General features: G+C 37.2%; 1 protein-coding gene across 6 annotated transcripts in view; it reads right to left on the bottom strand.

Moving 5' to 3' along the window:
- The window catches only part of MSH3 (mutS homolog 3), a 137,730-nt gene that overhangs the window by 82,815 nt on the left and 27,195 nt on the right, over positions 1 to 27,720 (bottom strand). For all 6 annotated transcript variants that reach the window (XM_032475184.1, XM_032475159.1, XM_032475174.1 and 3 more), the window contains exons 9-10: positions 7,158 to 7,270; positions 4,407 to 4,521 (exon numbers count right to left, since the gene is read on the bottom strand). In XM_032475184.1, coding sequence (XP_032331075.1) covers positions 4,407 to 4,521; positions 7,158 to 7,270 — 228 coding nt within the window. The remainder of the gene's footprint in view (positions 1 to 4,406; positions 4,522 to 7,157; positions 7,271 to 27,720) is intronic.

The following is a 27,720-nucleotide window of genomic DNA, read 5'->3' as shown; positions in this document are numbered from 1 at the left end:
AGACTACACATTTAATGTGGCTGTTTTCATAAAGTATAAAACTGAAAAAGTAGCAGGAATTATTTCCTTAAACAAATAATTCACTTTCTCCTTATGTCCCTGTAACTATTTCAAACTAGATTAAAAGTTCAATAAGTTCCAAATAAACCTGAGTCCTGAGCTCAATATGATTAATATATGTATGCATAATTCAAATTTTGTCCTTATTAGTCTTTCATTTTTTTAAACTGAAGTATAGTCAGTTTACAATGTTGTATCAACTTCTGGTGCACAGAATAATGTTTCAGTCATACATAGATACATTCATTTTCATATTCTTTTTCATTACTACAAGATACTGAATATAGTTCCCTGTGCTGTACAGAAGAAACCTGTTCTTTATCCATTTTATATATGGTAGTTAGTACCTTCAAATCTCAAACTCCCAATTTATTCCTTCCCACCACTCTTCCCCCATGGCAACCATAAGTTTCATGTTAAAAATTATATTAATGAATGCATTACTAATAGATTAATTTCCTTTATAAGCCAGTCCTTTGACGTTTCTATCAACAGCACTTAAGGAACTGATGGCTCATTTTTCAAAGCAAGAAAAATAATGGCAGGTCACTAAACTATCTGGAGGGAAAGCATGAGTGTTTGCATCATAAAACTAATCCAACTCATCATGGCCATAACCAGATGAATAAAATACAGTTTCCCAAACCAGTTACAGAAGCAAGCCTTCATCCAGGAATCTAGAGCCTAAAATCAGAGCCCAAAGAGCCAGAGCTCATTGAGAGATGCCTCCACTTCTGGATGAGCCCCACAACCCTGAAAAAGAAATGACTTACTGCATATTAGGAACGTTGCCTGGTAATTGAACACTGTCCTTTGGCAACGTAATTTATGTGTGACAGGTTTAACCTGCTTCCAAAGGGTGACATTAATGATTTTCAGAGAGAAGCAATTCCAACACTGATTGATAGCTGGGGTGCGTAGTCTGTTCTCTCCTTCTTATAACCGTTAACTTAATTTGCCTTGCATTACAGTAATTTATATTCTTCTGCTATCCTCATTAATAGATCTGAGCTCCTTGCAGGTAAGGGTTATTTATGTCTTACACATTTTGCAGCACCTGCAGAGCCTAGGAGAAAGTAGATGCTCAGCAAAGGTCTGCGTCTTTCTATGGGGAGGCCAGTTTGTGTTGGTTGGTTTGTTTTCCTTTGAGTCATAAAGCCCAGAAATGTATGTGAAACACCCAGGACAGTAATAAAATGTAAAACATTATTTTCAGGAAGAAACAATTAGGCAGTGATTTGCTGTGTAGCTGAGAGATGTTCACACACCTTCATGGTCAAAGATACAAGCTGGGAGTGCTGATAGCCTGGACTCATAGTTGGTATCTCATCAGTACCCATGTGCTTAAGTGTAAGTCATTTGGTTCCCCTGTTCCTGACAGTTAGGTTTAACCCACACCGTAGAGGTGATTAACACTTGAGTATCTTAATCAAAAACAGACTCTCAAAGGATGCTTAGTTGGCATCAAGAACCCACAATTCAGAAGCCTTTCCTAAAAATATCTCAGCTAGCTGCCTTTATCTCCCATGAACACCAGAGGTGTAAGATACATAAGAAGCATTTAAGATGTGTGGACTACCCGGAAATACTGCTCAGTTGCCTTCAGCCTCACAAAAACTAGTAAACCTAACAGTCTATACCCTGAGGAATGGGGTCTTAGATTTAAGGTCCGGAAAGCACCCCTGTTCCACCAATTATTTGAGGGTTTTGTCACTTAATTCCAACTAAAGGTGAAATCTTGCCTCATGGTAGGAATCATGCCTCAAGTGAAATTTGGGAGCAAGGAACTGTCCAAACATTAAAATGACCGAGAATTAAAATTTCACGGAGCACACGACAGCTTTTGCGCCATCTTGCTAAAAATTACATCAGGGTAGAATTTGGTTTGGAAGAGGATACAAAACAAAATTAGAAAAGGGAAAAGGTACATAAAGCAAAGTCTAGAAGAAACCAAGGGCAAACATCCAAAAGTCCTCTCCTGGTAGAGTCACACAGGATGTTCTTAATTGCCCCAGCAATGAGTTGCGACAACTCATGTGAAATGTCCACCAGAGAAGTTCATTACAGACTCAGAACCCAATGCTTTTGCTGCAGGCTGGTCGCATAGGCACCTTCTTCCTAATATGCACCACAATTCCACCTCCCAGAAAGAAAGGAGAGGCTCAGCATTAACCATATTGTCTGAATAGTTTAGGCAGAGAGCCACTCTTATCAGAGAATGCTGGAGACCCTCCCCAAATCCAAGGTCCCAGATGCCAGTCAAGGGTCAAGCTTGCAAGTAGGGCTTTCTTAACTACTGCTGTTTCATCAGGTTTGCTCTGCTAACCTTTTTTTGCATCTCTCTCTTTTCTAATTCTATTTCTCTATGTTATGCTTATTTACTTTTATATTCCTTCTAGCTTACTCTTCATTCCTAAATTGATTTTTCTTTAATGTATGCTCATTCTTCAATCCCAACATCTTGTTTCAAAGCTCTCCTATTTCTTATTTATTATCATTTGTTATTTCACATTTAATGTCATTTCCTTAAAGTCTTTTAGCTCATTTTGCAGTAGTAGGTTATAGTAGTTTTTATTTCATTTGTGGGCATGTCTCTAAAAAAAAAACAAACAAAAGAACATAAATGCCACATGAGATAGTTCACATGTGGAATCTAAAAAAAAAAAAAAGAAAAGAAAAAAGAACATTTGTGGGCATGTCTTTCTGGCAAGCATTCATTTTCTATAAGGACATTATCCTGTCCCTTATTCTTTTTTAAAATAATTTTATATGGGATTTGAATTTGGTTCTTTTTCAAGTGCTAATTTTTTTTTTAAAAATTGAAGTACAGTCGATTTATAATGTGTTAATTTCTGGTGTACAGCATAGTGATTCATTTATACATATATACATCCCTTTTCTCTGCTTTTTCATTCTGGCGATTACAAGGTACTGAATATAGTTCCCCATGCTATACAGTAGTACCTTGTTGTTTATCTATTTTATATTATAGTAGTTAGTATCTACAAATTCCAAACTCCCAATTTATCCTTCCCCATCCCTACCCCCCACCCACCCAGTGCTCATTAAATGAAGATGAGTTTTCCAGAAGTTTTAGAAGACAGCATTGTTTAGGGCAGCTGCTGTAACTTCACACATCTCCCTCTTCTGTTGTTTTTGTATAGCATTCAGTTATGGCACCTGACTTCTGTTTTCATTCATAAAGGATTAAATGCATGAGAACTGCCCTTTAACCACCAACAGTTAGAAAACTGGACAAATAATACATATATATGGATATATTTTAAATGTTTTCAAGCCGTTGGACATGAGGCACATAGAACTGTGATCCTGAGAGAAGAAAAACAAAAGAGGTAAACACTGACTGACTCCTAGGAGAGACCAAGGAAAGAAGAATTTGTGAGACAGAAGGCAGAGATGACAGAGCTGCACACTGAGAGATCTGCAGAAGAGTCCCCTCAGGTCTTTGGCCAAGTACTGATTCTTAAATGTGTAGGGGAACTTCCATGAGATCGGGAAAGAAACATAAGAAAACAGTAGGATGAACAATGACCAGGGTTCACACAGAGCTTAGAATAGTTCACTCTGACCAATGAGAGTAGAAATACCTCAAAATACTTGGGGCAGTGGGTAAAAGTCTCAGAAGTGTATTACTCTAGAGGTGGGGTTAAAACAGACATAGCAAGGACTTCCCAGTCTTAGTACTAGTGACATTTTACTGAGATAGATCTTATCACCACAACAAGAAGTAGCTTACTAATCCAGGATTGATATGATATAGAGTAATTCTTCAGAGAGCCAAAGATAAGGGGCTGGTGAAGGTAGAATAGGGAAACGCAAGAAAGTTATTCTGCTGTGTTTATTTTTATTCCACTGGTTTTTAAACTAGCATTTTGTTAGAATGTCAATTGCCAGCTTTTAAATCTCTCGACTCTACGAAGTTAATCACTCTTTCAATAAGCTGTCTATGTAAGTAGCTGTCCTTTTTATCTCCAACTTTATGGTCTATGAAATAAGAACTGAAACCAAAAATAAGAAAGATGATGAAGTTTTATGAATGCTTTCAAATACCACTTCTTAATACTACTTCTGTAGGCAAAACTATAATACATTAGTTGTCATGAATACAAAAATTGACAGAATTCTTAAGCTTGCTATTAATTTTTTGAATCAATTAATATTTTTAATATTTTTCAGCAACAACACGACACCTCATTCTTGATCCAGAACACAGCATTCTAGCAAAAGCAGGTAAACTTCTGAGTATAGTACTTACCAAATTCAATTTAAGAAATGTTTTTTAATATAACCTCACCCCTTTTTTTTATTTTTGAGAAATCACTTACTTGGGTTTGGAAAGCACCTTTTCCAAGTTAAATTCTTTGAGATATCTTATTATGGCAGCCAAAGAGCAAATCACAGGTTTCTCCAACTTAATGATGACAGACAAATTTTGAGAATCTAAAAAACAGAGTACATACCTTCATTAAAATTATTATTCATCTTTACTAAAAACAAACCTTAAGTAAGACTTAGTTTATTATTATTCACATAATAATGTAGACAATATCTTCTAAAATTGCCCTTTGGAAAAACATGGAAGATTATAAACATCTAGGGCATGGAAAAAAGGGCATTTTCTGATGGTAGATGAACCTTTTTTAGAGAACAAAAGAGTAATTATTTTCAAGGTGTAAAATGCTCATTCCCTCTGACTCAGAAATACTCCAAAGTGCTTATTTAAAATGTGTATATAAGGAAGTGAGTTGAAAAATCTCTTGTAGTAGGAAAAAATGAGAAGCAACCTAACCGAACATCATTAAGTACATCCAGATGATTGTGCACCTCTAATGGGAATAACTTACAGCTATCTGTACTGATATGGAAAACTTTCCATAATACATTGAATGAAGGAAAAAAAAAAAGTTACAGGATCACTTTCATCTCTCAGCAGGAATATAGCAACAGCTCTCCATCTGGTCTCCCACCTTTATCCCTGTGCCCTACAGGGTATTCTTAACAAAGCAGCCGAAGGAACCATTAGACTACTTTGCTTACAAATCCTTCCACATTTCCTAACTCACTGAGAGAAGCAGCTCAAGTCCGTAAGAGTCCGCAAGGCCCTCCGCAACCTGCCTTCCAACTCCTTTATTCTCTGTGCTCACCTTCTAATATTCTCCTCCTTAGCTCCTCTGTCCCAGCTCCCAGGCTCCTTGATATTCCTTAAACATGCCAGGTACTTAAGGTACCTACTGCTGTCTCTGCCTGAAACACTGTTGCTTCACCTGTCCTTATGGTTTTCCCCCTTAACTCCTTTAATCCTCATTCAAATCTTTGTTCAAGTGCCATTTTTCTCAGTGAGGCTTTCCTTCACTACCTTATTTAAAAATCCACCTCCTCCCTGCCTATCTCTATGGTACTTCGCAACTTTAAACACTATTTTATTGTACATCTCCTCCTTCTAGGCTGTAAACTCCAGAAGGGCAGGAATTTTTGTCCGTTTAATTCCTCATCATACACACAATGTCTGTTTAATTCCTTATCATATACACAATGCCTTGAACAGGCATTCAATAAAAATTAGCTGAAAGAATAAATCCAAGTTATATTAAATAAATATATAGAACTACGTATGTATGTTTATGTGTAGATTTGCACATTAAGAATTCCTAAGGATTCGAGGGGAGGGATTTTCACTTTTTTCCTTCTATACAACCATGTTTTGGCTTTTTTTGCAGTAGGTATTTATTACTTTGAAGAAAAAAATTACAAAATATCCTCCACAAATCTGTAATATAAAATATATTAATTTCAACTATTGCTTTCTGTAAAATCAAGGTGTAAATGAAGAGTAACCATCAGTCTCCTACTGAGAATTTCATCTTTTAACTTTCTAGCTCTGATCCCCAGGAAACCTGATAAAGATGAAGTGCCAATGTGTTACGAGGTAGCACTATGCATGGTAAAAATGACCTGAAATCAGTCAATTGCATCTGGACTAGGATGAATTATAAATACCTGATTCTAGAATTTTGGCCATCTCTGAGTACACCGATTCTTTGAATTTGGCATGTCCTTTGGAGAAATCCCAGCACGAAATAATGACTTTCTGTAGGGCATGGGGCTTCTAAGCCAGGGCAGATCCTGCACCCACCTGATGAGAGTCTGCTTTCTTTGCAACTGAGCTGTCACTAGAGGAGGGAGGGGAACTTAAGCACCCAAAGGCTCTGCGGACCGCTGCACAGACTGCAGAGGACTCCTCCCACTAAGAGCAACAGCGCCCTGCAGCAAGCTGCATTGTGTCCTACACCCTTCTAAGTGAGTCAGGTACCAAGAGTGGCTTATGGTCGTCTCCTGATTTAGTCTGAGCTTTAACTGAGCACAAGCTGATGATCCCTTGGTGACAGCACAGATGGGTGTGTAAGTGGGTTACACTCTCAGATACTTAATTCTATTTGACCAAAGAAACATGAGATGAAAAGAGATGGGGATAGAAACGCCAACAAGACACTGACGCCTGAGAGGGAGCTGGGGGAAGCTGATCTATTTAGGGTCTTATGGTGAAAGCTCTCCAGCAGGTGACAGGGGATAAAAATGGACTGAACATAAGTTGGACTGGAAGGAATGAGGGGTACAGACAAAATCAAACAGATACCTGGCTGAGGAAATGTGAATTAGACAAACAATGGTGATCCAACAAATTAAGACCCTGTCATTAATGTTCTGATATTTTAATTCTGGCCATCAACTTTTAGAAATGCTGGCTTTCACTAGGAGATTTATACCGACATTTTGTAAAACTGCATATAATGGGCCATCTTTTAAGAGAAGCAAAAAGGAAGGATTTTCAGTAACTAACTTGTTACACTCCAATGAATATGTCAAAATATCAAGTTATGAAATGATCATAACTACAAAGAAGCTGCAGTGGTGCTTTTTATGAGTGCAAAAACAGTGATTTCTTCTCTCTACTTCTTCCATTTTTTAATTGATAATTATCTAGTTTTCATTAAATTGAAAATCAAACTTGCATCTTTATCCAAATCTCAACTCAGTTAAATTTCAGGGCATAAAGCTAACAAGTGTAAAATATTTACCATTAACGTCATCTCCATCTTGTGCATAAAAGTCTGTAACCTCCTGGAAAGCATGGCTGTATTCAAAATACATGTTAGCCATCCTTTCTACTCGAATTCTGTCATCCCGCACACTGAAAGAAAAATATGAAAACATTAAAGACGATGATCCATAACCTTGAACTTTTGGTATTTAGGCCTTGGCCTGACGAAGGAAAAAAAAAAAAGACTCATTCTTTATTCTCTCCCAAGTTGAAGAAAAAGAGAGAAAGAACTAAGGCTTCCCTGTCAAGACGCCACATTTCATAAAATATAATTATTACTTTTACAACTGGTATCCTACATTATCAAGCACATTGTGAATACTTTATATATATTGTTATCAAGAACTCACTGAAATTAAGGTCAATTACTTTAACAAATACAAAAGCGGAAAAAATGGAAAAGCATCAATTTAATTGCATCATTTGTTTAAATACTCTAGCAACAGAATACATCATTGAGCAATTCTTTCCTTGAAGTGGCATCTTTGTCTGGCTGGCTTTTTGGCAAGTCCATTTCTTCTACCACAGCCTCCAGTCAAACACAGTAAATTCCCCTTAAGTCAACTCTCATTCTTTATTTAAGTGGTTCTACAGTCTTTTTAAAATATGCATGTGTGTGTGTGTGTGTGTGTGTGTGTGTGTGTGTGTATCTATGATTATATTAAGTACATAAACAAAATCATCAAATCATCATCCACACTGGTGGTGTTCTGTCTTTTCCATTTTCTTTGCTTGACTCCCCATTCCTCCTTTTTCCTCTTTCCTTATCACCTCACTCCCAGCCCATGTTAACAGCCTATAATGAATCTTTAATTTTTTTCATGTTCGTATGGTCATACACAATTATGTCATACACACACACTCACACATGCATTGCTTTATAAAAATGGGGTGACTTTAGACAAACCTTCCCGTATCTTGTTTTCTTCACTAAGTAATCACTCTTAGAAATCCTCCATATAGTTACCTAGCTACCACTCATTCTTTTTAATGGCTGAAAAAATATTCATAGTATGTAAAAGCCAAAATTTATTCAACCAATTTTTTTTACTGTTGGTTATTCATTTGGTGTTAACATTTTGCCACATATTGTTTTATAGTATTTTTATCTAAAAAAATTACAAATACAATTGTATACTGCACACATCCCTCTTCAGTCATATTCATCTCTCTACCATCTTCAGAAGTAAACACTACCTTTAATTTGGTGTAGAGTACCACCATGTATGTCTTTATACTTTACAATGTATTTTAGCATCTTTACACAATACATTGTATTATTTCATGTCCTAAATTTTATGTAAGTTGCACTTTACTACACCTGTCCTTCTACAACTTGCTTTTGCACTCAGTATTATATTTCTAAGATCTGATTTCAAAATGTTTAACTGCTGCCAATTTAACTGCTTATATTTTTTAGCAAATTTTTAGGATTTGCTTTTCAAATTTAATTCACCTGAACTATTCTGGGGGGATGGTATGAAGTTAGAAATACAATTTTATTTTCCATATGATTATCAATTAATGATCAAGCACCATTTATAGACCATTCCATCTTTTCCTACTGATTTATAATGCTGCCTCCAATGCACATCATATTTTTATATATGTGTGATCCTATTTCTGGCTTCTACCTTGTTCCATTGATTTTTTTTTTTCCTCTGTCCTTATATGAGGATTACAGTATTGTAATTTCCATGGCTTAGTCTCTGTGGCAAGGCCCCTACCTTGTTTTGCAAGATTGTCTTGGCTACTCCTGGGCTTTTGATTTTCTTTATAAATTTTAAGTTCATTTTATCAAGTTCCAAAAAAAACCTTATTGGGATTTTGATATGCAATGAATTAATTTAGAGAGAAATGGTATCTTAAAAAAATCAAGATATCCCATTGTTAAGGATGGCATAATTTCTCTATTTATTCATGTCTTTTATACCTAACAACACTGTTCTATCATTTTCTTTATATATCTTTGGTTGTGCTCACTCATAGATATGTTATACATTAATACTATTGTGAAGTGAATCTTTTCTTCTACTGCATTTACTAAAAGGCTATCACTGGGGTACATGAACCTAAATTTTTACATGTAGCAGCTGTGCTGAACACACTTTTCTTGTATTGCCCACGTATGGATTAATATCATCTGCAAGAAGAAAAAAGATTGTGTGGTCTCTCCTGTACAATTTCTCTTTTTCATTTCTTTTTCCTGTCTCATTACACTACTGGCTAAGACCTTGTGTTGAACAAAGAAAATGCTAACAGGTATCCTTTGTTTTCTTACTGACACTAACAGGAATGCTTCTGAAGTTTCAACTCTGAAGTATGATGTTTGCTGTGGGCTTTAGAACAAATGACTTTTTAGCCCAAGGTTTGGTAAGTTTCCGAGTTTTAGCGAAAAAAAAAAAATTACTCAAAAAGGATTATTGATTCTTACCTAATGCTGTTCCTACAGGTGTTAAAATGATCATACAGTTTCCTCTCACTTAATCTCCTAAAATATTACTCATACTTTCTGATGCTGATTGATCCTTGCACTCCTGGAACATATCATACTTGTCATGATGTTCTATGCTGCTTAAATAAAGTTATCAACTTGATTTCCTAGTGTTTTTTTCCCCCAGAAAATCTGTGCCAGCATACCTAGTTCCAAAGTCTCTTTCTGTTCTACTGCAAGACTAGACAGGCATAAGCTGATTCAGGAAGAAATCTAAGAGGGAGGATTTTCTCCCATCTGTGGTGCTGGAGAGGATTTTTCCACCTTAATCCAGTGGAGAGAGTACCAGACTATTATAAATCTCATAGAGTTTTTGATCTTCCTGTAGACTCCCTTGATACTTGGATTTTTAGAAGCCTGCTGAAAAGTTACTTAGCAATTCAAAAAAAGCAATGAATGACCTTACATGAGTTCCAAACTGTTTTTGTACAACTTCCTAGAGTGAACACAGGAGGCAGTTGGTAACTCAATTACTGCTCTAATTAACATTTTGTTTGAGAAGCATAAAAGGATTTAAAAACCCATTAAATTTGATAAAAATGGATTTGTCAATTATCCTTGAGGCTTTCATGGAAGCATTACAAGAGTGTTAAATTCAAAGTTCTACAATCTGTATATTAAATATCCTCATTTTTTTCCCACAAACTGGAATGGAGCTTTATGTAAAATCTCCTGTGTTTCCCTAGATTTCTTAACTGAATAAAGTTATGGTAAAATCAAATCACTGTATCTTTGAAACAAAAGTCTACTTGAAACACTGTATACATAATGAGTAATATTCAACCAGAATTTTGCCAAACTAGATTTTAGTAAAATTTCTAGATTAAACAGAGAACTGTCAATCTTGGTTCCCTGAGACTATAGTCCATGAAATCAGAATCACCTGCAACACACATTAAAAGCACAGAGGCCACACCCCAAATGTGTTCAATCTGAATTCAGCAGGAATCTGGAGGAGCGGGGGGCACATTCATTTTCAACAGGGTTTTGGTGTGATTAAATTTTAAAAATTAAGGAAATTAACTATGGTCATATAATTGACCAAGGACTTAAAAAATTATTAAAAAACACACACACACACACAAAAACACCTTCTCCTTCCCACCCCCTATAGAGGATGTGATCAGGGGCTGAAGCCTTATGAATGGAAAGAAGGCTGAACAGAGGCGATGTTCCTCCATGTGCCTGGGGTGGCAACCACCCTTCCGTGCTGGATGGAGCACTAATGTCAGGATGTGAGTCTCGGTCATTACATGGGGGGTGTCAAGTTGCACTGTTTTAAGATTTCCAATTTTAAAAAGTCCTTTTCATATATTACATGTCTCTCTGTTGTCAAATACATCGTTTTTGAAAAATTAAAAGGTGGTAAAACTCTCAGCAAGTGTGAAGCCCACACTAAAAAAAAAAGGAGGGGGGGACTTTAGACTCAGTATCTTTTAATGTCAACTTGGACATAAAACCAGTGACTCTTTGGTGGTGAGTAACAAACTACCTACAAAGATTTTGGACTACTGTTCAATTGTGACCAAACAATGTCAGCTTACCAACTTTATGATCTATGCTGACTTTAGAAGCTGTACTTTTTATAGATAAAAAGAGCCTTGTTAAAGGCTGAAAATCAAACTCAAGTTCTCTTCTGACAGTGTACTTACTGATGATAATAACACTGTTGATTGAGTTCCAAGCTTAGTTGAGTGATTAATTCTCTTCTCTAAGGATAGAATGCAACAGAGATCTAGATTGAATAAGGCAGACCATGTAACATAGTTACAATGTCTCTACATTAGAATTAGTATGAAATTCATTAATTTTATCACTGCTTACGATAGGGAACTACCACTATTTTCTTAGAAGACTAAAGGCATGGTGTCAAATTATAAAGATAACCAGTAGAACAAAAATATCAGAATACTCCATAAGAACAGTAAGGAAAACAGACCACATTGTGAAAGATTCCTTAAAAGATATAAAAATAGAAAATAAAATGTGGACAAACTAAAATCAAATATATCTGCCATACTGACAAATATAAATGGGCTGATAAACTCACCCATTTAAAGAAAATTACCCTCAGAATGTATTACAAAGAAGAAAAACCTATGCTACAAACATGAGCAAAACTTAAAAGTAATTCAGAAAGATGAGAAATAAAAGGATGGCTGAAAAACACTGCCCAGATGGATAATTAGGCTAATGCAAATAAAAAGAAAGCATGGGACAAGATTTTGTTATCAGGCAAGATAAAATTCAAAACAGACAAAAAGCATTAAGCAAGACAAAGAGAGATACTTTATAATAAAGAAGACAAGATGGAAGAAAAGCTTTCTATCCCACATCCTTAAAAGAGTTTTAGATTGTTGAACCATTGGGATATACTACTTATTTAAAAAATAAAAGTGTCCATTAAGAAGAGAGAAAAAAGGAAAGAGCAGATTCCAGGATTTACACAGGAACTCCCAGATGTTTGTCAATTCCCTGGACTTGAACTTGGGAGGCTAGGAGTCCAAGGAACAGAGTAGCTGCAGCCATCCTGCCACCTTGCGGAACATGAGATGAAGGCAAACACAAGAGGGAGGGACAAGGAGAAGAGCCCCTAAATCCAGCCATGCCCAACCCCAGCCTACCTTTGAACTTTTCATTCATTTCATTCATTTTCATTCACTTACATGAGCCAATATGTTCGTTTTCAACTTTTAAAAATTCATTAAGGACTCACTAGAAAGTACTGGGCTTTCAAAAGGAAAAAAGGGTCCTTTGCTGTCCAGAGAAGAAAGTGGACACAATCACACAGGTAACATCTTAGAAAGATGGCAACCTCTACTGCTGGCCAAATGGCCAGTTTGATTTCAGCTGGTGAGTCTACTTCAGACCAAACCAACAGGGGGACAGACTACAAGTCAGAGAGTCTAGAAACCAGGAAGACCCCTCCTCCCACACTTCCCCACCAAGCAGAGATCCAGGGACCTTAGCCAAGTCACCACTGGGGGCTAGAAACCAAGACCAGATTTAGGGCCAAGGCCCCGGCAGGATTAGAGAGACCTGAGGTGAAGGGACACTGGGACCCAGAGACAGGCCTGCTGGGGAGCGGCAGGAAGGACCGAGCATTTCCTTACTTGCTGTGCAAACTCCACAGGGCCTCAGACAGAGGAGGCCTCCGGCCCAGGAATAACCGAGGCCAGCACGCCTGGCAGCTGTGCCGTTCAAAAGACCAAGAACTATAAGAGGTATTATCTTTTTTTTGTGAAAAAGTCATCATCATTCTTTATCTGACTTCCTCAGAGAACATCAGAGGGGGAGGGTCTATCTTACCCACTGAAACACTGTGTAAATCCCTTTTTCCTTTTCTCTCCAAATTCTCTCATACTTCGTGGCTGCTCTGGAGTCTCTCTTCATGTGTCACCCCCAAAAATTACTCTCTTGTAATTCTTAGTTTTTTTAAAATTAATTTATTAAAAAAAATTTTAAAGTAGCTTTATGTTAGGAGATATTATCGTAAGGTAAGAAGCCAACACTAGGTAAACTCCGGTAAACCTTCCTCTAGCTCTTTCTATCAAAAGTTTAGAAGGTTTTTTGCTTTTTTTTAGAGTGGTTGCTACTTTAAAAAAATAAAAATAAAAAAATAACGCCCCATCAAAAAATTTCTAATCTGTCTTGGCAAACCTGACAGGCAAGTACCTCTGTCTGCAATGAGGTCAGGAAAACTAAGAGGATTAGCGTGCTCAAACTTGGGAAACCAAAGGGAAGGGAAACGGTGAAGGGGGAGGGAATGAAGGCAGAAAGCCCAAGGGCCTAGACAAGCCATCACTTCTGCCTGTACTCATGACCTCCCACTTCTTCTTCCTTGATCCTGGAAATCTCTAAGGACAAACCCTTGTAACAACATTTTAAAACCTCCATTCTCGCTTAATCTTTCAGCCCATCCCAATCCTGGGTCTTTTTCCCACCCGGGTCCACATACCGTGCCCCCAGGCCTGTGCGCACTTTCTTACTTAACAAGCCCGCCAAGACTTACCTCCTCTAAGACGCTTTCCCAGAAGAATAACCACATGGCTAGGACAGCCTGTGCCTTCCACTGGACACGTGGGACTGCGGTTTGTAAAATCAAGCTACTTTGTTTGAGCACACATGCTTCTTGTCAGAAACTTTACTGCTAGAGACAGAAATCCAAACTACAATATGCATTATAAAGGAATGAAAGCTTCATGGAATATTAACCAGAATAATGTCAGCTGTGCTATAAAACATGACTCCTTCTGACGTCCAGAAGCAGAGGTGAAGGAAGGGACTGGCTGCTGCTTTGTGTGTTTTCCCCGAGAAGCCATTATAACCTAATGGTTCAAAGCCAGGAAGGATGGACCAAATCGCAGTTCTGCCACTTACTAGCTGTTTAATCCCAGACTTCACATCTCGCTGCCTCAGTTTCCTGGAAATCTGTATGAAAAGAATAGTAACTCCCTCACAGGGTGTTGGTGAAGATTAAATCAGCCAATAACTATAAAGCCCTTAGAGCAGCACCTAATACATAGTGTTAGCCATTGCAATTATTATTAATACTATTACTGCTACTTAAGAATGAAAGATAGGAGTAGTCATGCTCAAAGGAAAGGGGGGAAAAGGGAAAGAGCGTTAGCACAGACGTAATCAGGCAGGACAGACACAAAGGAAAGAGCATGTCAGCAATGAGAAATATTCTCATCAGCTACCAAGATATGTCTCTAACAATACCCTTTTCACTCCAGGGGAACAGAGGATGAAGAGGAGGAAAAGCTAATGTGGGATTTCAGACACCACTGCCCCTGTCCAAAACAATACCTCACCTCCTTTTGATGCCTGAAATGCCTTTAAACAGACACCAAGCATTTTCATTTCACAAGTAGAAACAAAAGAAGCTACTCAAGGGGGGAGGGTATAGCTCAAGTGGTAGACCGCATGCTTAGCATGCACAAGGGCTGGGGTTCAATCCCCAGTATAGCCCCTAAAAGTAAATAAATAAACCTAATCACCTCTACCCACCCCCCAAAAAAGGGAAAAGACAAAAGACAAATTTGAAAGAAAAGAAAAAAAAAAAAAAAAAAAAAAAAGCAGCAGCTACTCAAAGGTCACTTAAATAGCAGTTTTCAAAGATGAGAAGACAAAAGATATAAAAAGGCTTATCTATATACTAAGGTTATTTTTAAAGTTAAATATTAGAAAATTTAACAAAAGTTGCTAAATTCTAAAACTGATTACCTAAAATGATACCAATTATGCAATATTTATGTGCTTTCCTGAATGTTTCAAATTCCTTAGCTTAATTTCTCTCTCTCATACACACATACATGTGCACACACACACGTACAGAATTATCCTTTTTACCTTCATCTCTAATTGGGTCTCTATTAGGAATAGGTTGGCATGGTAGGTGACTAGAGCTCCCATGTGGTAAATAACTAAATTCTAACATATAAATAACTTCTGATACCCACAAAATACACACACTTTTAAAAATGACATCCTACAACATCAGTGTCCAAAATATCTACTAACCTAAGTAGGTCATTTTTCAAAGCTAAACGCAAAATAAAGCCTTTGACATCAACATAACTCAATGCGGTCAGAAGACTCTTTAAGACAAATGGTGTAGAAGCAACTATTAGGCAAAGATTTCTTATGACATAAAAGAAACTAAGAAAACTGATAAATTTGATTTCCACCAAAATTAAAACCTTGTGTTCGAACTTCCAAGGTCATCAAAAAAATTAAAAGGCAAGCCACAGACTGGGAGAAAATAGTCACAATAAACATATCTGACAAAGGATTTGTATTCAGAATATAGAAAGAATTCTTACAGCTCTTGTTTAATGGGCAAAAGAAGATATATGAATAGCCAATAAACACATGGAAACATCATTGGTCATAAAAAAAAAAAAGTAAATAAAACCAAAATGAGACACCACTTCACACTCAGTATAACGGCTAAAAATAAAAAGAATGTCAACACCAATCTTTGGCAAAGATGTACGGCAACCACAACTCTCCTACCTGCTGCTGAGAGCATATAATTGGGGAACTACTTTTAAAAAGAGTTCAGCTGTTTCTTATACAGTTAAAACAGATACTTACCCATATAGGCCAGAAATTCCACTCTTTGGTATTTACCCAAAATAAAAACTTAAGTCCATAAGAAAACTAGTATACAGATGTTCTCAGCAGCTTTACTGAAAATAGGCAAAAAGTCAACTGCAGAGCAAGTGAATGGATAAACAAATTTTGTAGCAATACTACTAAACAATACAAAGGAACAAACTACTGATACACTCAACACTGGGTGAATTTCATAGGCTTTATGCTGAAAGGGACTGGACATGAAAGAGTATATCCTGTAATGAGTCCATCTATGTGAAATTCTGTAAGAGTCTAATCAGATCAGTATTTGTTTGGAGTAGGAGGTGGAGGTGGGGAGAAAAATGACTGCAAAAAGGCACAGGGAACTTTCTGGGAAGATGGAAATGTTCTATATCTTAACTGGGGTGGTGGTTATATTGATGCATATATTTATCAAAATTGATCTGATTCATACAGTTGAAGTGTGTAAATTGTATTGCATGTAAATTATACTTGATTTAAGAAGATTAAAAATCAAAGCTTTTGATATTTGCCATACATAATTTATAGCTGAAAATTTTCTATTAAAAAAAATCTGAACATTTAGACCAACAAATTCCTGTGCATATGTGTAATTCAAATACATTTTTGAATTAAGATTCTAATTCCAGTATTTAGTCACCAAAAAGCAATGGTGCAGAGAAGTATCTCATTTTGAAGAAAAACATTTAACTTCAAAAAGTACATTCCATATTTAAGTGCGTTGAGATAATCACAGTGTAAATGTCATCTATTTTATATATATACAATCATCCTAACACGAGGCAACTTTTTACAGAATAATTTATGCATCCTGTGGTTCAAAGACATTTTTTTTTCAACCATAAAAATCACCAAGTCATTACCTGACATTATATGCTTTTGAGAAAAAGCAAAAGAAACCCTACTTCTCTGAGAACTCCACAAGCTTACATAATCCTGAAGAGAATGATCAGCATTAAAACATTCTCAGATTACTGGAAATTTGTCTCAAACATTTTCTTCACGCATGATTAAAAGCATTTTCTCAGTAACAGACACAAAATCAAGACCATTTCACTCGATCATATGCCTTTTGAGTTCATTAACAAGCTTAAGCCTGCCTCAGGCAACCTAAGAAAAAAAAAATCTTCCTCAACTAATGTTTTTCTCCACAAATACTAACTCTGATGTTATCCTCACAAAAAGCCACTTCAAAAAAAATTAATCAACAAATTGACAATCTGGAATTCACAGTACAATGAATAAAAAATTATACACAAATAATACACCAACTACTGGTGTTTCCTTTTCAGTTCAAGTCAACAAATCTTCACTGTGTAAGTACTACAGGAACAAAAAGAAGAAAAGAAAAAAGAAGATCCCTGCCCTATGTTATGGGTTGAGTTGTGTCCTCCTAAAATCTGTACACAGAAGTCTTAACAACCCCCAGCACCTCAAAATGTGACCTTATTTGGAGATAGGGCCCTTACAGAGGTGATCAGGTTGAAGTGAGGTCATTAGGGTGGGCCCTAGTTCAATATGACCGGTGTCTTTATAAAAAAGAGGAAATTTGGACACAAAGCCACACATAAAAAGAAGACATAGGTAGAAGATGGCTGTCTACAAGCCAAGTAGAGAGGCCCAGGAGATCCTTCCCTCTCAGCCCTTAGAAGGAACCAACCCTGCCGGAACCTTGATTTTGGATTTCTAGCATCTGGAAGTGCAAAACAATAAATTTCTGTTTTTTAAGCCATCAGTCTGTGGTACTTGTTACAACAGTCCTAACAAACTAACACAGCCCTACTAAAAGCCTCAACATCTGCTCAGGACGCTTATAAACAAATCGCTAGAACACCAAGTAGACTGAAAGGAATGCTGTGACAGTATCTGCCAATTTTGGGAGTGTAAATATTTCCACCGTGGCTCTTTTAAGCTACCAATGCTTTAACAACCTGAAAAAAAATCCCATGGAAATGTACCAATCCATTCTCACAAGCCGCTATAAGCCAGGTCTACCACAGACCAACAATGCAGGCGTTAGTAGTTAATATCCACAGTCAATTTCAATGTTCAGCCAAGGCTAAAACCACAGCGAAAAATTATATGACAGCTTCATAAAAGCAGTAAGGCTGTTAAAATATAGACTATTTGAGAAGACAGATGTGGGGAAAACACATGACTAAAAATAGTTTAAGAATGGCAGAAAAACAAATGATGAATGAAAATAAAAGAGTTAACAATTAATGAGCACTTACTGTGTCCAAGGCACTGCTTTAAACCCATTATAGGTATGAAATAACTTAATCCTCACTACTACTCTATGAAAAAGTTCTATTTTTATATACCTTTTATATATATATATATGTGTGTGTGTGTGTGTGTGTGTGTGTGTGTGTGTGTGTGTGTACACACACATACATATACATACCTGTCTTTGAATAAGGAAACAGAGCCAAGGAGAGGTTAATAAGATCCACAGCTAAAAACGAGGGAGCTAAGATTCAAACAGATTGGCCCCAAACTCTGTAGTCAGACCACTGTTCTGTGCTGTTTCTCACTGTACTTGACATATTCAGAACATGATAATCAATCTAGTGCAACTAGAACCCAGAGGTAAGGACTAGGGACCAGACAGTAGAAAGGATGCCACACCCCTGGCCTCATAAGTTACTTTACATAAGCAATGGGTTTGCAACTCAAACTCTTTTAAAATGAAGCAATTTAAACTTCTTGTATAATTTGTTATTTAAATATGCCAAATCAAATTAGAAAAGTTTGCAAGTGAAAATCTTCCTGTAAAACAAAATCCCCACCTTTGAATTTATCTTGTGCCTAAATTCTGGTCTTACATACAAGGATTGCTTAGCAGGCAAAAAGCACCTGTGATCACTCAAGAGCAATCAACATGGCCAAGAGCCTCTGAGAAGGAATCCAGGAAAATCATACACATTCCCTAAGCCACAAGGAGAATTCTAGAAGAAGAGGCTGCACTCACTAAGCACCTGGGGCAGAGACAGCACCAAACAGAGAAGGCCTACATTTTCCACTTTTGAGGTTAGAGGAAAGATACCCATGAACACTTCACATCACCATGGCCCGAGGGGATGAATGGATTCCACTACTGTTTCCAACATTCAGCCAGTATTTAACTCTGGAATTGCTCTCTCTTTCTAGAGGCATATATTTCAATGTGCACAGGGCCTTGGAACTAAAGTAAGGAAGCCCTTTCCTCTGCAGCCCCAGGAAAATGACAGAATGTGATGAGAGGCTAAGCTCGGTGACTGTAGCAACAGGTAGGTGGGAGGAGGCAGAATATGACAATCAATCTGCAGGCCAGGCTGCTCCCACTGTTCTCTGGCAGGCAAAGAAACAGGATTTTATTCTGTATGGGTGGGCAATCTTTTGTCTTACTCAATTTAATCACCCACAAGTAAACTCTGTGATATCCGGGGGTTGGTAGTTCAGAGTTACATAAAAGACTGTACACTATCCTTACCTGTAAGGTAAGTCATACATAAATCACAGCCTGATTTAGCAACTAGGAACTGCTCAGACTTAAAAATGGCAGTAACCACTTTACCAAGCACTTCCAAACTCCCAGTATTTCAGGCAGAACCAAACTACTATTTACATTCCTACTTGCAAAAGTTATGTCTACTTTAACAGTATTAAACACCAGTCACTTTTCAGATAGTTTGCAAAATGAGGTAGAAGAAACTGGGCATCCAAGGAAAAGAGGCAGTGGTCTGACAATTCAGGTAAACAGTTACTGATTAACAAAAAGTTCTTTAAAGCCAGGATCATGTTAAGAAACATCTTACATCACTACCCAACATCCACAAATAATTACAGTGTATTACTCTTCTATTAATACTGTAACAAATTACTACAAACTTAGTGGCTTAAAACAATACACGTTTATTATTTCATAGTTCTGTAGGTCAGAATTCCGACACTGGTCTTGCTGGTCTGAAATCAAGGTGTCAACAAGGCTGTGTTCTTTTCTGGAGGCTCTAGGAGAGAAATCTGGTTCCTTGCCCCTTCCAATTTCTAGAAGCAGTCTACCTTTCTTTTAAGCCAATACTGGCGGTTCAAACACTCACATCACATCACTCTGACTCCTCTTCTGCCTCCCTCTTCCATATTTAAAGGACTCTTATGATTAACTGAGCCCTCCTCGACAATCCAGGGTACTCTCCCTATCTTCAGGTCAGCTGAGTAGCAACCTTAATTCCTCTTTGTCATTTAATCTCACATATTCTCAGGTCCCAGTGTTTGGGACATGGTATCTTTGGAGACAGACACATACATATATGCATATAAGCTACTAGACCACCTGTGCCTGTTTCCTCATTTATAAAATATATAATTTATAAGTAATATAGTAGTTACTATGTAATAACAGTAACTACTTCAAAGGGTTGCTATGAAGATTACAAGAGTTAATATGAGCAACGGTTACAGAATACACCTGGCTTATAGTGTGAGTTTCATTAACTGCTTTTTTTACAAACTCATATCCACCTTTGTTTAAACTATTCTCTCACTGGAGAATGTATCTTCCTAACAACTGTCTAGTTAAGTGTTGTCTAAACTTCTAGGCCCTCTCTTGCATGAGGCATCCCTACACTGTGTAAAACTGTACTGGTCTAATACAGTAGCTACTAATCACATGCAGCTACTGAGCCCTTGAAATGTGGTCTGAACTGAGATGTGCTGTTAGTGTAAAATTCACAGTGGATTTCAAAAACTTTGTGAAAATGAATGTAAAGATTTAATGTATAAAAAAGAATGTAACAGAGTTAACATGTTAAAATGATATTTGGGATATACTGAATTAAATTAAATGTATTATTAAGGTCATTTTCATCTGTTTCTCTTTAATTTTTAATGTGGCTACCAGAAAGTTTAAAATTACATATATGATTCACAGTATACTTCTATTGAGCAGTGCTGCTCTACACAAAATTATCTTCTCCCTTTCATGGACTCTCTTAGCATTCTGTTTGCTTTCCTATCACACACTTTACAATGTGCTTTGTACTGGAGTGATCTGTATAATATGGTAGCTTTCCAAATAGATTGGTAGCCTTTAATGGGAAAGGTCATAGATCTTTTAATCTCAAGAAGATTCATGGTTATTACACAATAAATGTTTGTGAGGCTGAATGGAAAGGGAAACATTATGTAGCTAATGTGTTTTGTATACATTATTTGATTTCTCGTTAACAGGAATGACCAGAAGTCACTTTGTCTTTGAAGCAACTTTTCCTTGGGTTAAAGACATGATTAGGATGCATAGCAAATGGAAAAACTGTAGCTACATACAATGCACCCTTCTATCTTTGACTATACACTATTCTAATTTCATTTTTTTTAAAGTGTCCATTGTAACCCATAAAATTGTTTTTATATTCCACCAATGACTTGTGACCACAGTTCAAAAAGCACTGCCTTGATAGGGCATGTGCAGGCCTTCCTGGCTGGACACAAACCATGAAGGCTGTCATGTGATACTCAGCACCAGGTATGGACTAACTGTGCGCTGTGGTCATGGTCAACGTGGCCATCAGGGAAGAAGACATGCACATTCAGTCATCACGCACTCTTCTCTCCACCAGCCTTCCTGTTAGGGCTGGGAACAACCTAGTACACAATCTAGTATGGTGTGTTCAGGGTCCACGTCCACTCCCATGAGATGGAAAGCCTAGCTCAGCCTGGCCAGGAAGAGACGGTCACAGCCAAAGGATCAAAGTAAGAGAAACAGTTCATGATGACACTGAGGGAAAGGGTCCTGGAAACTTGTCAGGGTTTTCCGAGCTGCTGTTGTGTTGGGGAGCTCCCAAGAAAGCCTGGAAAAATGCCATCAACCTCAGTATTATGTATAGTAAATAAAATTACATATTGAGTCAAATACTAAACAGGTATTTTCTTAAAGAGAGTGAAAGGAGGAGGGGTAAGAGACAGAGGAGGAAGAGGGAAGTAGGGAAGAAAACTGGCAGAGGAAAAAAGCAAACCAGGACTTTACAGACTTTTACTGCTTGAGGGATGAAGACTTGGTTTGGTGGTTAAAAAGAACCCACAAAAAGAGGATGGGAGGGAAAAGAAATTTCTGGCCTGAAAATAAGAGATAAGAAGATAATCTGAGTAATCAACAAAAATGATGGAAATTAGTAAGAAATCTCCCTTCAGCAGAAAGCTTTGACAGGAAGGAGTCATTGAAAAGATAAATGGATAAGACCACATCCACAAAAGCTCAGACATAAGCAAGCCCAGGAGGCTCTAAACCAAGTTTTTGATTTAAGGTACAGAATGAAAGGAAGCTTTGTTAGAAGGGAAGAAAATGAAAGGAATCTCTCTTTGAACTATGGAGAGGAAAAGAGAAGAAAAATACTTGAATAGATGCTAAGGACAGATGGCTACCTGTATTAAGAGTTCAACTAAAGAGATTTTTATATTTATAATGCTATTAGATTATATCTTAATGATGGCAAGGTGGACTTGCCAACATCAAACAGGACTAGGGATTTAGTGGGCTTTGCCACTAACTACCTTGATGATCACGTAACTTCAGAATAAAATGTTTTAGTTAATTAAGAGATTTCATGAATTTAAATCTTCAGCCTCAAACGAACAGGTGATTTACAAAAGTCAAGTAGAATCACTAAAATAACTGCACGTCTCACACAACTGCTCCCCAACTTTCTGTTCAAGTGGACTGGCCCCACCTTGGGAGTTGTCCATAGTAATTAATCAGATCATTCCCCCCACCCCGATTCCTCAAATACTGTTTCTTCCTATTCGACTACTACCAATAATCCTCTAATACGTACACCCCCTTATTCCTTTTAAGTTAGAGATAATCCTGAGGAATTACACTCAATGAAGATGCACAAAGAAGCTCATTATTTAGATAAACCCTACTGCAAACACTCTTGTAGAACAGATACTAATTTATGTTTTAAAATCTGGATTTTCATGTATATAAATTTAAAGTGCTATGCAGGAAAAGTGCTAGCTAGCTAGATATGTAAAAATTAGCAGTACTACTGAAAATACAACGGCATTTCTTCCAGAGAATGAATTAATATAATTTTTAAAAGGAAATCAATATAAAACAGATTTTTATTATTAAGACTCTTTTTTTTAAATGTCTTCCTTGAGACAAACATTTTCCTACTATGTATGAGATTTATTTCTGCTACTTAATCCACTACCATCCCTATCACCATAATCAATTCTCTATTTCTGAATTTTCTAAATAGTAAAGTGAAATTATTAGATATAATAAACATAAATAGAATGACAAAGGAGGTCAACTTTATATTTGACCTTCTACTCTAGACACATGGAATGAAGAAGATGAGAAAAACAGAATAGACAGAGAAAAAAAAATTCTATGTGCATCACAACAGAAGTTTCAAGTGCCAGAGATGAGGATGGAATCTTATCACCACTATTATCAATTCTTAAAATAGCTACCTAACTCCTCATTAAGAATAAGGACATGCAGATTCCATTAATATTTACTGTAAAGGAATGTCCATGGAAATGGCAGAATGCTCAAATAAACTAATTTAAAGTGACATTTTAAAATTTTTTTTGAAGAATTAAAAACAATGGGGGTGGAAATGATAGTATGGTCTCCCCAAAATGAGTTGGCTATACCTGTATCATTTAAACACATATTCATCATTACATATCAAGGATGAATCTCCAGCTACTAAAACAATCCCTTTACATTTATAAAAGCCACATCATTTTTCCTAAGAAAAACAAATAGGAAATACCCATTATTTTCCTTATTCCAAAAGTTACTTGTCTAGTCATTCATTCATCAAGCATTTATTAAGTGCCTACTATATCTGAGCTACTATAATAGGTGCTGGGGACACAAAAGATTATTACACAGTTTTTGCTACCAGCCATCCCGCCTCAGTCTTCCTCTGAGAAAACGCTTTACCCAACTCCTCCTTAACATTGCTCTCTCTCTACTGTTTCACTCTTGACTCTTTCATTTTCACTTAACACAACCACATGTGTCCTGCCTTAGGCTGCTATGTTCACCCTGGCAGGGCAGCCAATCAAACTACCTTCTGCTCCCCAGGAAAACCACGCTCTCTCACACCTCCATCTGCCTGGCTGCTGTTCTCAAATCTTAATGTTGGCACCCTCTTCCGCAAAGCATCGCCTAATTCCCGAGCCATGGCTTCGCATTCTTACTCTACCAGTGACTCTGCAGGACCATAACAATCAGCACTTCCATTATAACTCCTTATCTCCATGACTACCATGCCTATAGACTGGAAGACTCTGAAAGGTAGGGACCTTACTCATTTTTGTATCTTCACCATCTAGCTGTGAACTTGGCTCATAGTAAGCACCCAATAAATGTTTTTAAGAATGAATGAATTAATGTATGTATGTATAATAATGTACAACTCAGAGGATATAACACTAAAGTGAGAATTTACTGGAAACATCTATCTATACAAACATTTTAGGGATAAGAAAAGGATAATCAATCAGTGTTTACTGTAGCTCTCTAAATTAATAAAATTAACTTGAACGTGGAATTAAATACCTCAATTAGGAAGGTCAGCTACTATAGGAAATGGAGAGGAGCTCAACTTGAGGGAGCTGAAATGCCCTTTCTGGGCCTCAAATTCATCACCTATATTTCTCTTAAACTCTGGGTTTTTTTTTTTTTTTTCATTCAAGCAGTGGTCCCATTTATATTTGATTTAGCTCAAACACATGTACAAAATCTAAATGACAAGAAGCGGATAAATGTGACATATATGCCCCTAAAATGTGCTCCAGCAGGTTTCCCCTACTTTGGTCATTCCCCCTCCACCTTCAAGAATGTTCCCACGTAGGCAAGTACATCACTACTACAACTCAACAGTTTTTGTTAAATCAACCCACATTTTTTAACTCAAATACCAACTTAAGAACCTTTCTATGCCATAAAAATTTATGAAATCACAGGTTTGATTCACTAATTACATGTTTTAATACATCTTAAATAAATATTTAACTACGAAAGTAAGAAACATTTATTTGTGAACTGCTCAGAATTCTATCAGGTAAGTAAACCAAGTGTGACTCGGCTCTGCCTGCGGTGGCCAGTGTCCTGTGTAGCCCATCTCCTCACCCTCCCTGCTTCAGGGCCACTCCTCTGTCCCTCTAAGACTCCACACCTGATTTATGCCCTTCTCCAGGCTTTCTGGATTCACTTGGTATTGAGTTTCCTTCAGGTCCTTCTGATTTTTAACTTAAATACTTAATTGTTTTGCAGTAAGAAAAGAGAAACTTTATAAAAAGCTAATATGACTTAATTACGACGACAGCATTCTGACGGGAGACTGGTAAGACTTCACTGTTATTTTCTGTATGCTGAGATGGTTCATTCACTAAGGAATTCAAGAGGGACTTTCCCCATTGGTGGCGCTTTCAAAAATATTCTAACATGCTTAAAGTGTAAGGGATACTAAAAACATTTTTTAATGTTTTAAATTATAAAAACATTTGAAAAAGGAGTTTTCTTTTTCCCTTAATCAGATTCACCAATGTACAAAACTCAGTTTTGCTACAGTAAAAACTTACACATTGGCATGATCAATATAATCCAAGTGTTTTTTACATTTTAATTTTAATCAAATTAAAATCATATCAAGGAAGCAAAATTCATTCATACTCAGAGTAATCTCTAAAATAAGATCTTGACTAGAAGTACTTCTGCTTCTGGGAAGGAGGGGTAGACATACTTTTCCCTGTTTCTCCTGCTGAGTACAACGCCCTGCGCATTATACATAAAACAAAGAGAAGACAACACTGAAAGGGGGAAAGAAAGTAGACCAGCAGGAAACTGGAGACCTTAGAAGTGCCATGGAGGTGAGTCCCCTGGACTCATTTTTGCCACATATATCCCAGGCTTGGAGCTGAAAAAGGTGACAATCATGAAAGGCCAACAGGAGCGGACAAAAAAGCCCCAGCAAGACTGCTCTCCCCAGATCAACACCCAGGACAGGTGCAGCTATAAGCAAGACAGAAAACTTCTAGACAATAACCACTCTCCTCTGGCCAAACACCTCAGAAAAAAGTGTGGTCTAACCCCACCCATGCTAGCAGAGGCCAGGAGGGGAACCTAGGCTTCCTTTTTCACCAGACTGATAAATGGTATTAACTGGTTAGAGAATGTCACGAAGCTTCAAAAATTTTAACAGAGTCAATATGGCAAAAAATTAACATGCACCGCTGACCATATCATTTGCAACAGATGAACTGCAGCTACACATCTCTACCTTGTCCTGGTTCTCGACCCAGCTCTTTATCCCCTCCCTTCTGTTTCTTCCTATTCTTCTTCCTCCTATTCCCAACTATTGACATTCTTCAAACTCCTGGGTCTTATTCTTTTCTCTGTCCACTAGTTTTTCCCTTATGGGAACTGTTTATATTTTTAAAATTCAACTCTTCTAGGTGTGGAGAAAAGGGAACCCTCCTACACTGTTGGTGGGAAATGTAAATTGGTGCAGCCACTAGGAGAACAGTATGGAGGTTCCTCAGAAAACTAAAAATAGACTAACCATATGATCCAGCAATCTCACTCCTGGGCATATATCTGGAGAAAATTCTAATTTGAAAAGATACATGCATCCCAATGTTTATAGCAGCATTATTTACAACAGCTAAGACATAGAAGCATCCTAAATGTCCATCAACAGATGACTGGATAAAGAAGATACGGCATATAAATACAATGGAATATTACTCAGCCATAAAAAAGAATGAAATAATGCCATTTGCAGCAACGTGGATGGACATAGAGATTATCAAACTAAGTGAGTAAGTCAAAGACAAATATCATATGCTATCACTTACAAAATACTGTAAATCAACTATACTTCAATTAAAACTTAATATAAAAAATTCAACTCTCCCATCTAGGCCTCTTCCTTTTTTTTTTTAAATATATTTTTATTAAAGTATAGTCAGTTTACAATGTGTCAATTTCTGGTGTACAGCACCAATGCTTCAGTCATATAGGAACATACATATATTTATTTTCATATTCTTTTTCACCATAAGTTACCACAAGATATTGAATATAGCTCCCTGTGCTATACAGTATAAACTTGTTGTTTATCAGATTTTGTGAGAATCCTGTATTTCAAAGCAAGAGACACTCTGCCAGAATTCAGCAGGTATTCTGTGCAATTCAGTGGGTTTGGAGATGTAATTCTTGGTGTATTTGTGGGAGAGGGAGAGCTGTGAGTCTCTCTACTCCGCCATCTTGGCTCAACCCCCTAGGCCTCTTATCACCCCATTCTTTTGCCCAGATACCCTATTGCCTTCCACTGGGAGGCCACACCCCTTTGCCGGATTTTATGGTTCTTGACCCTTTCTCCCCCAACTCTCAACATGTAAGTTCTCCTCCATTCAGAAAAGTCTCCCTGCTGTCTTCACACCTCCTCTAATATTTCCAGCCTGTATGTCTCAGAGCAAACATTATTTCCGCACACACACAGAACATATCCTCCTTCCTCCCCGCTACCAATGCAAAGCCTCCCATCCTGCAAATGTCCCCATCCCAGCCAACCTCCTCCACAATGCCTTCCTTGCTCTGCCAGGGCCCAGAAGCTCTCCTTCTCTGAACTCAAAAATAACCATCATCCACTTCGTTCATCTGACTTGCCTCAAAAATCAGTTTCTTTGAGAACTACTAAATATTAACTAATATTTGTTTATTGCTTTCTATAGCTTTCCTCTTGACCAGGTTTATAAGCATATAAAATTTCTAAGCTTAACTGCAGTTAATACAATGCTTAAAATCATTGCTTTCCCTTTGTTTCTCTCTCTAGAGAGTATCTAAGAATATATACACTCTTACAACAAATGAAAAAGACAACACTTAAGACAGTAGGACAAACTTCCTAAG

Source organism: Camelus ferus, chromosome 3 (assembly GCF_009834535.1).
Source record: "Camelus ferus isolate YT-003-E chromosome 3, BCGSAC_Cfer_1.0, whole genome shotgun sequence".
NCBI classification, from domain to species: domain Eukaryota; kingdom Metazoa; phylum Chordata; class Mammalia; order Artiodactyla; family Camelidae; genus Camelus; species Camelus ferus.
The sequence above is the reverse complement of the archived record's forward strand: the minus strand, read 5'-3'. Positions and strand labels throughout refer to the sequence as shown.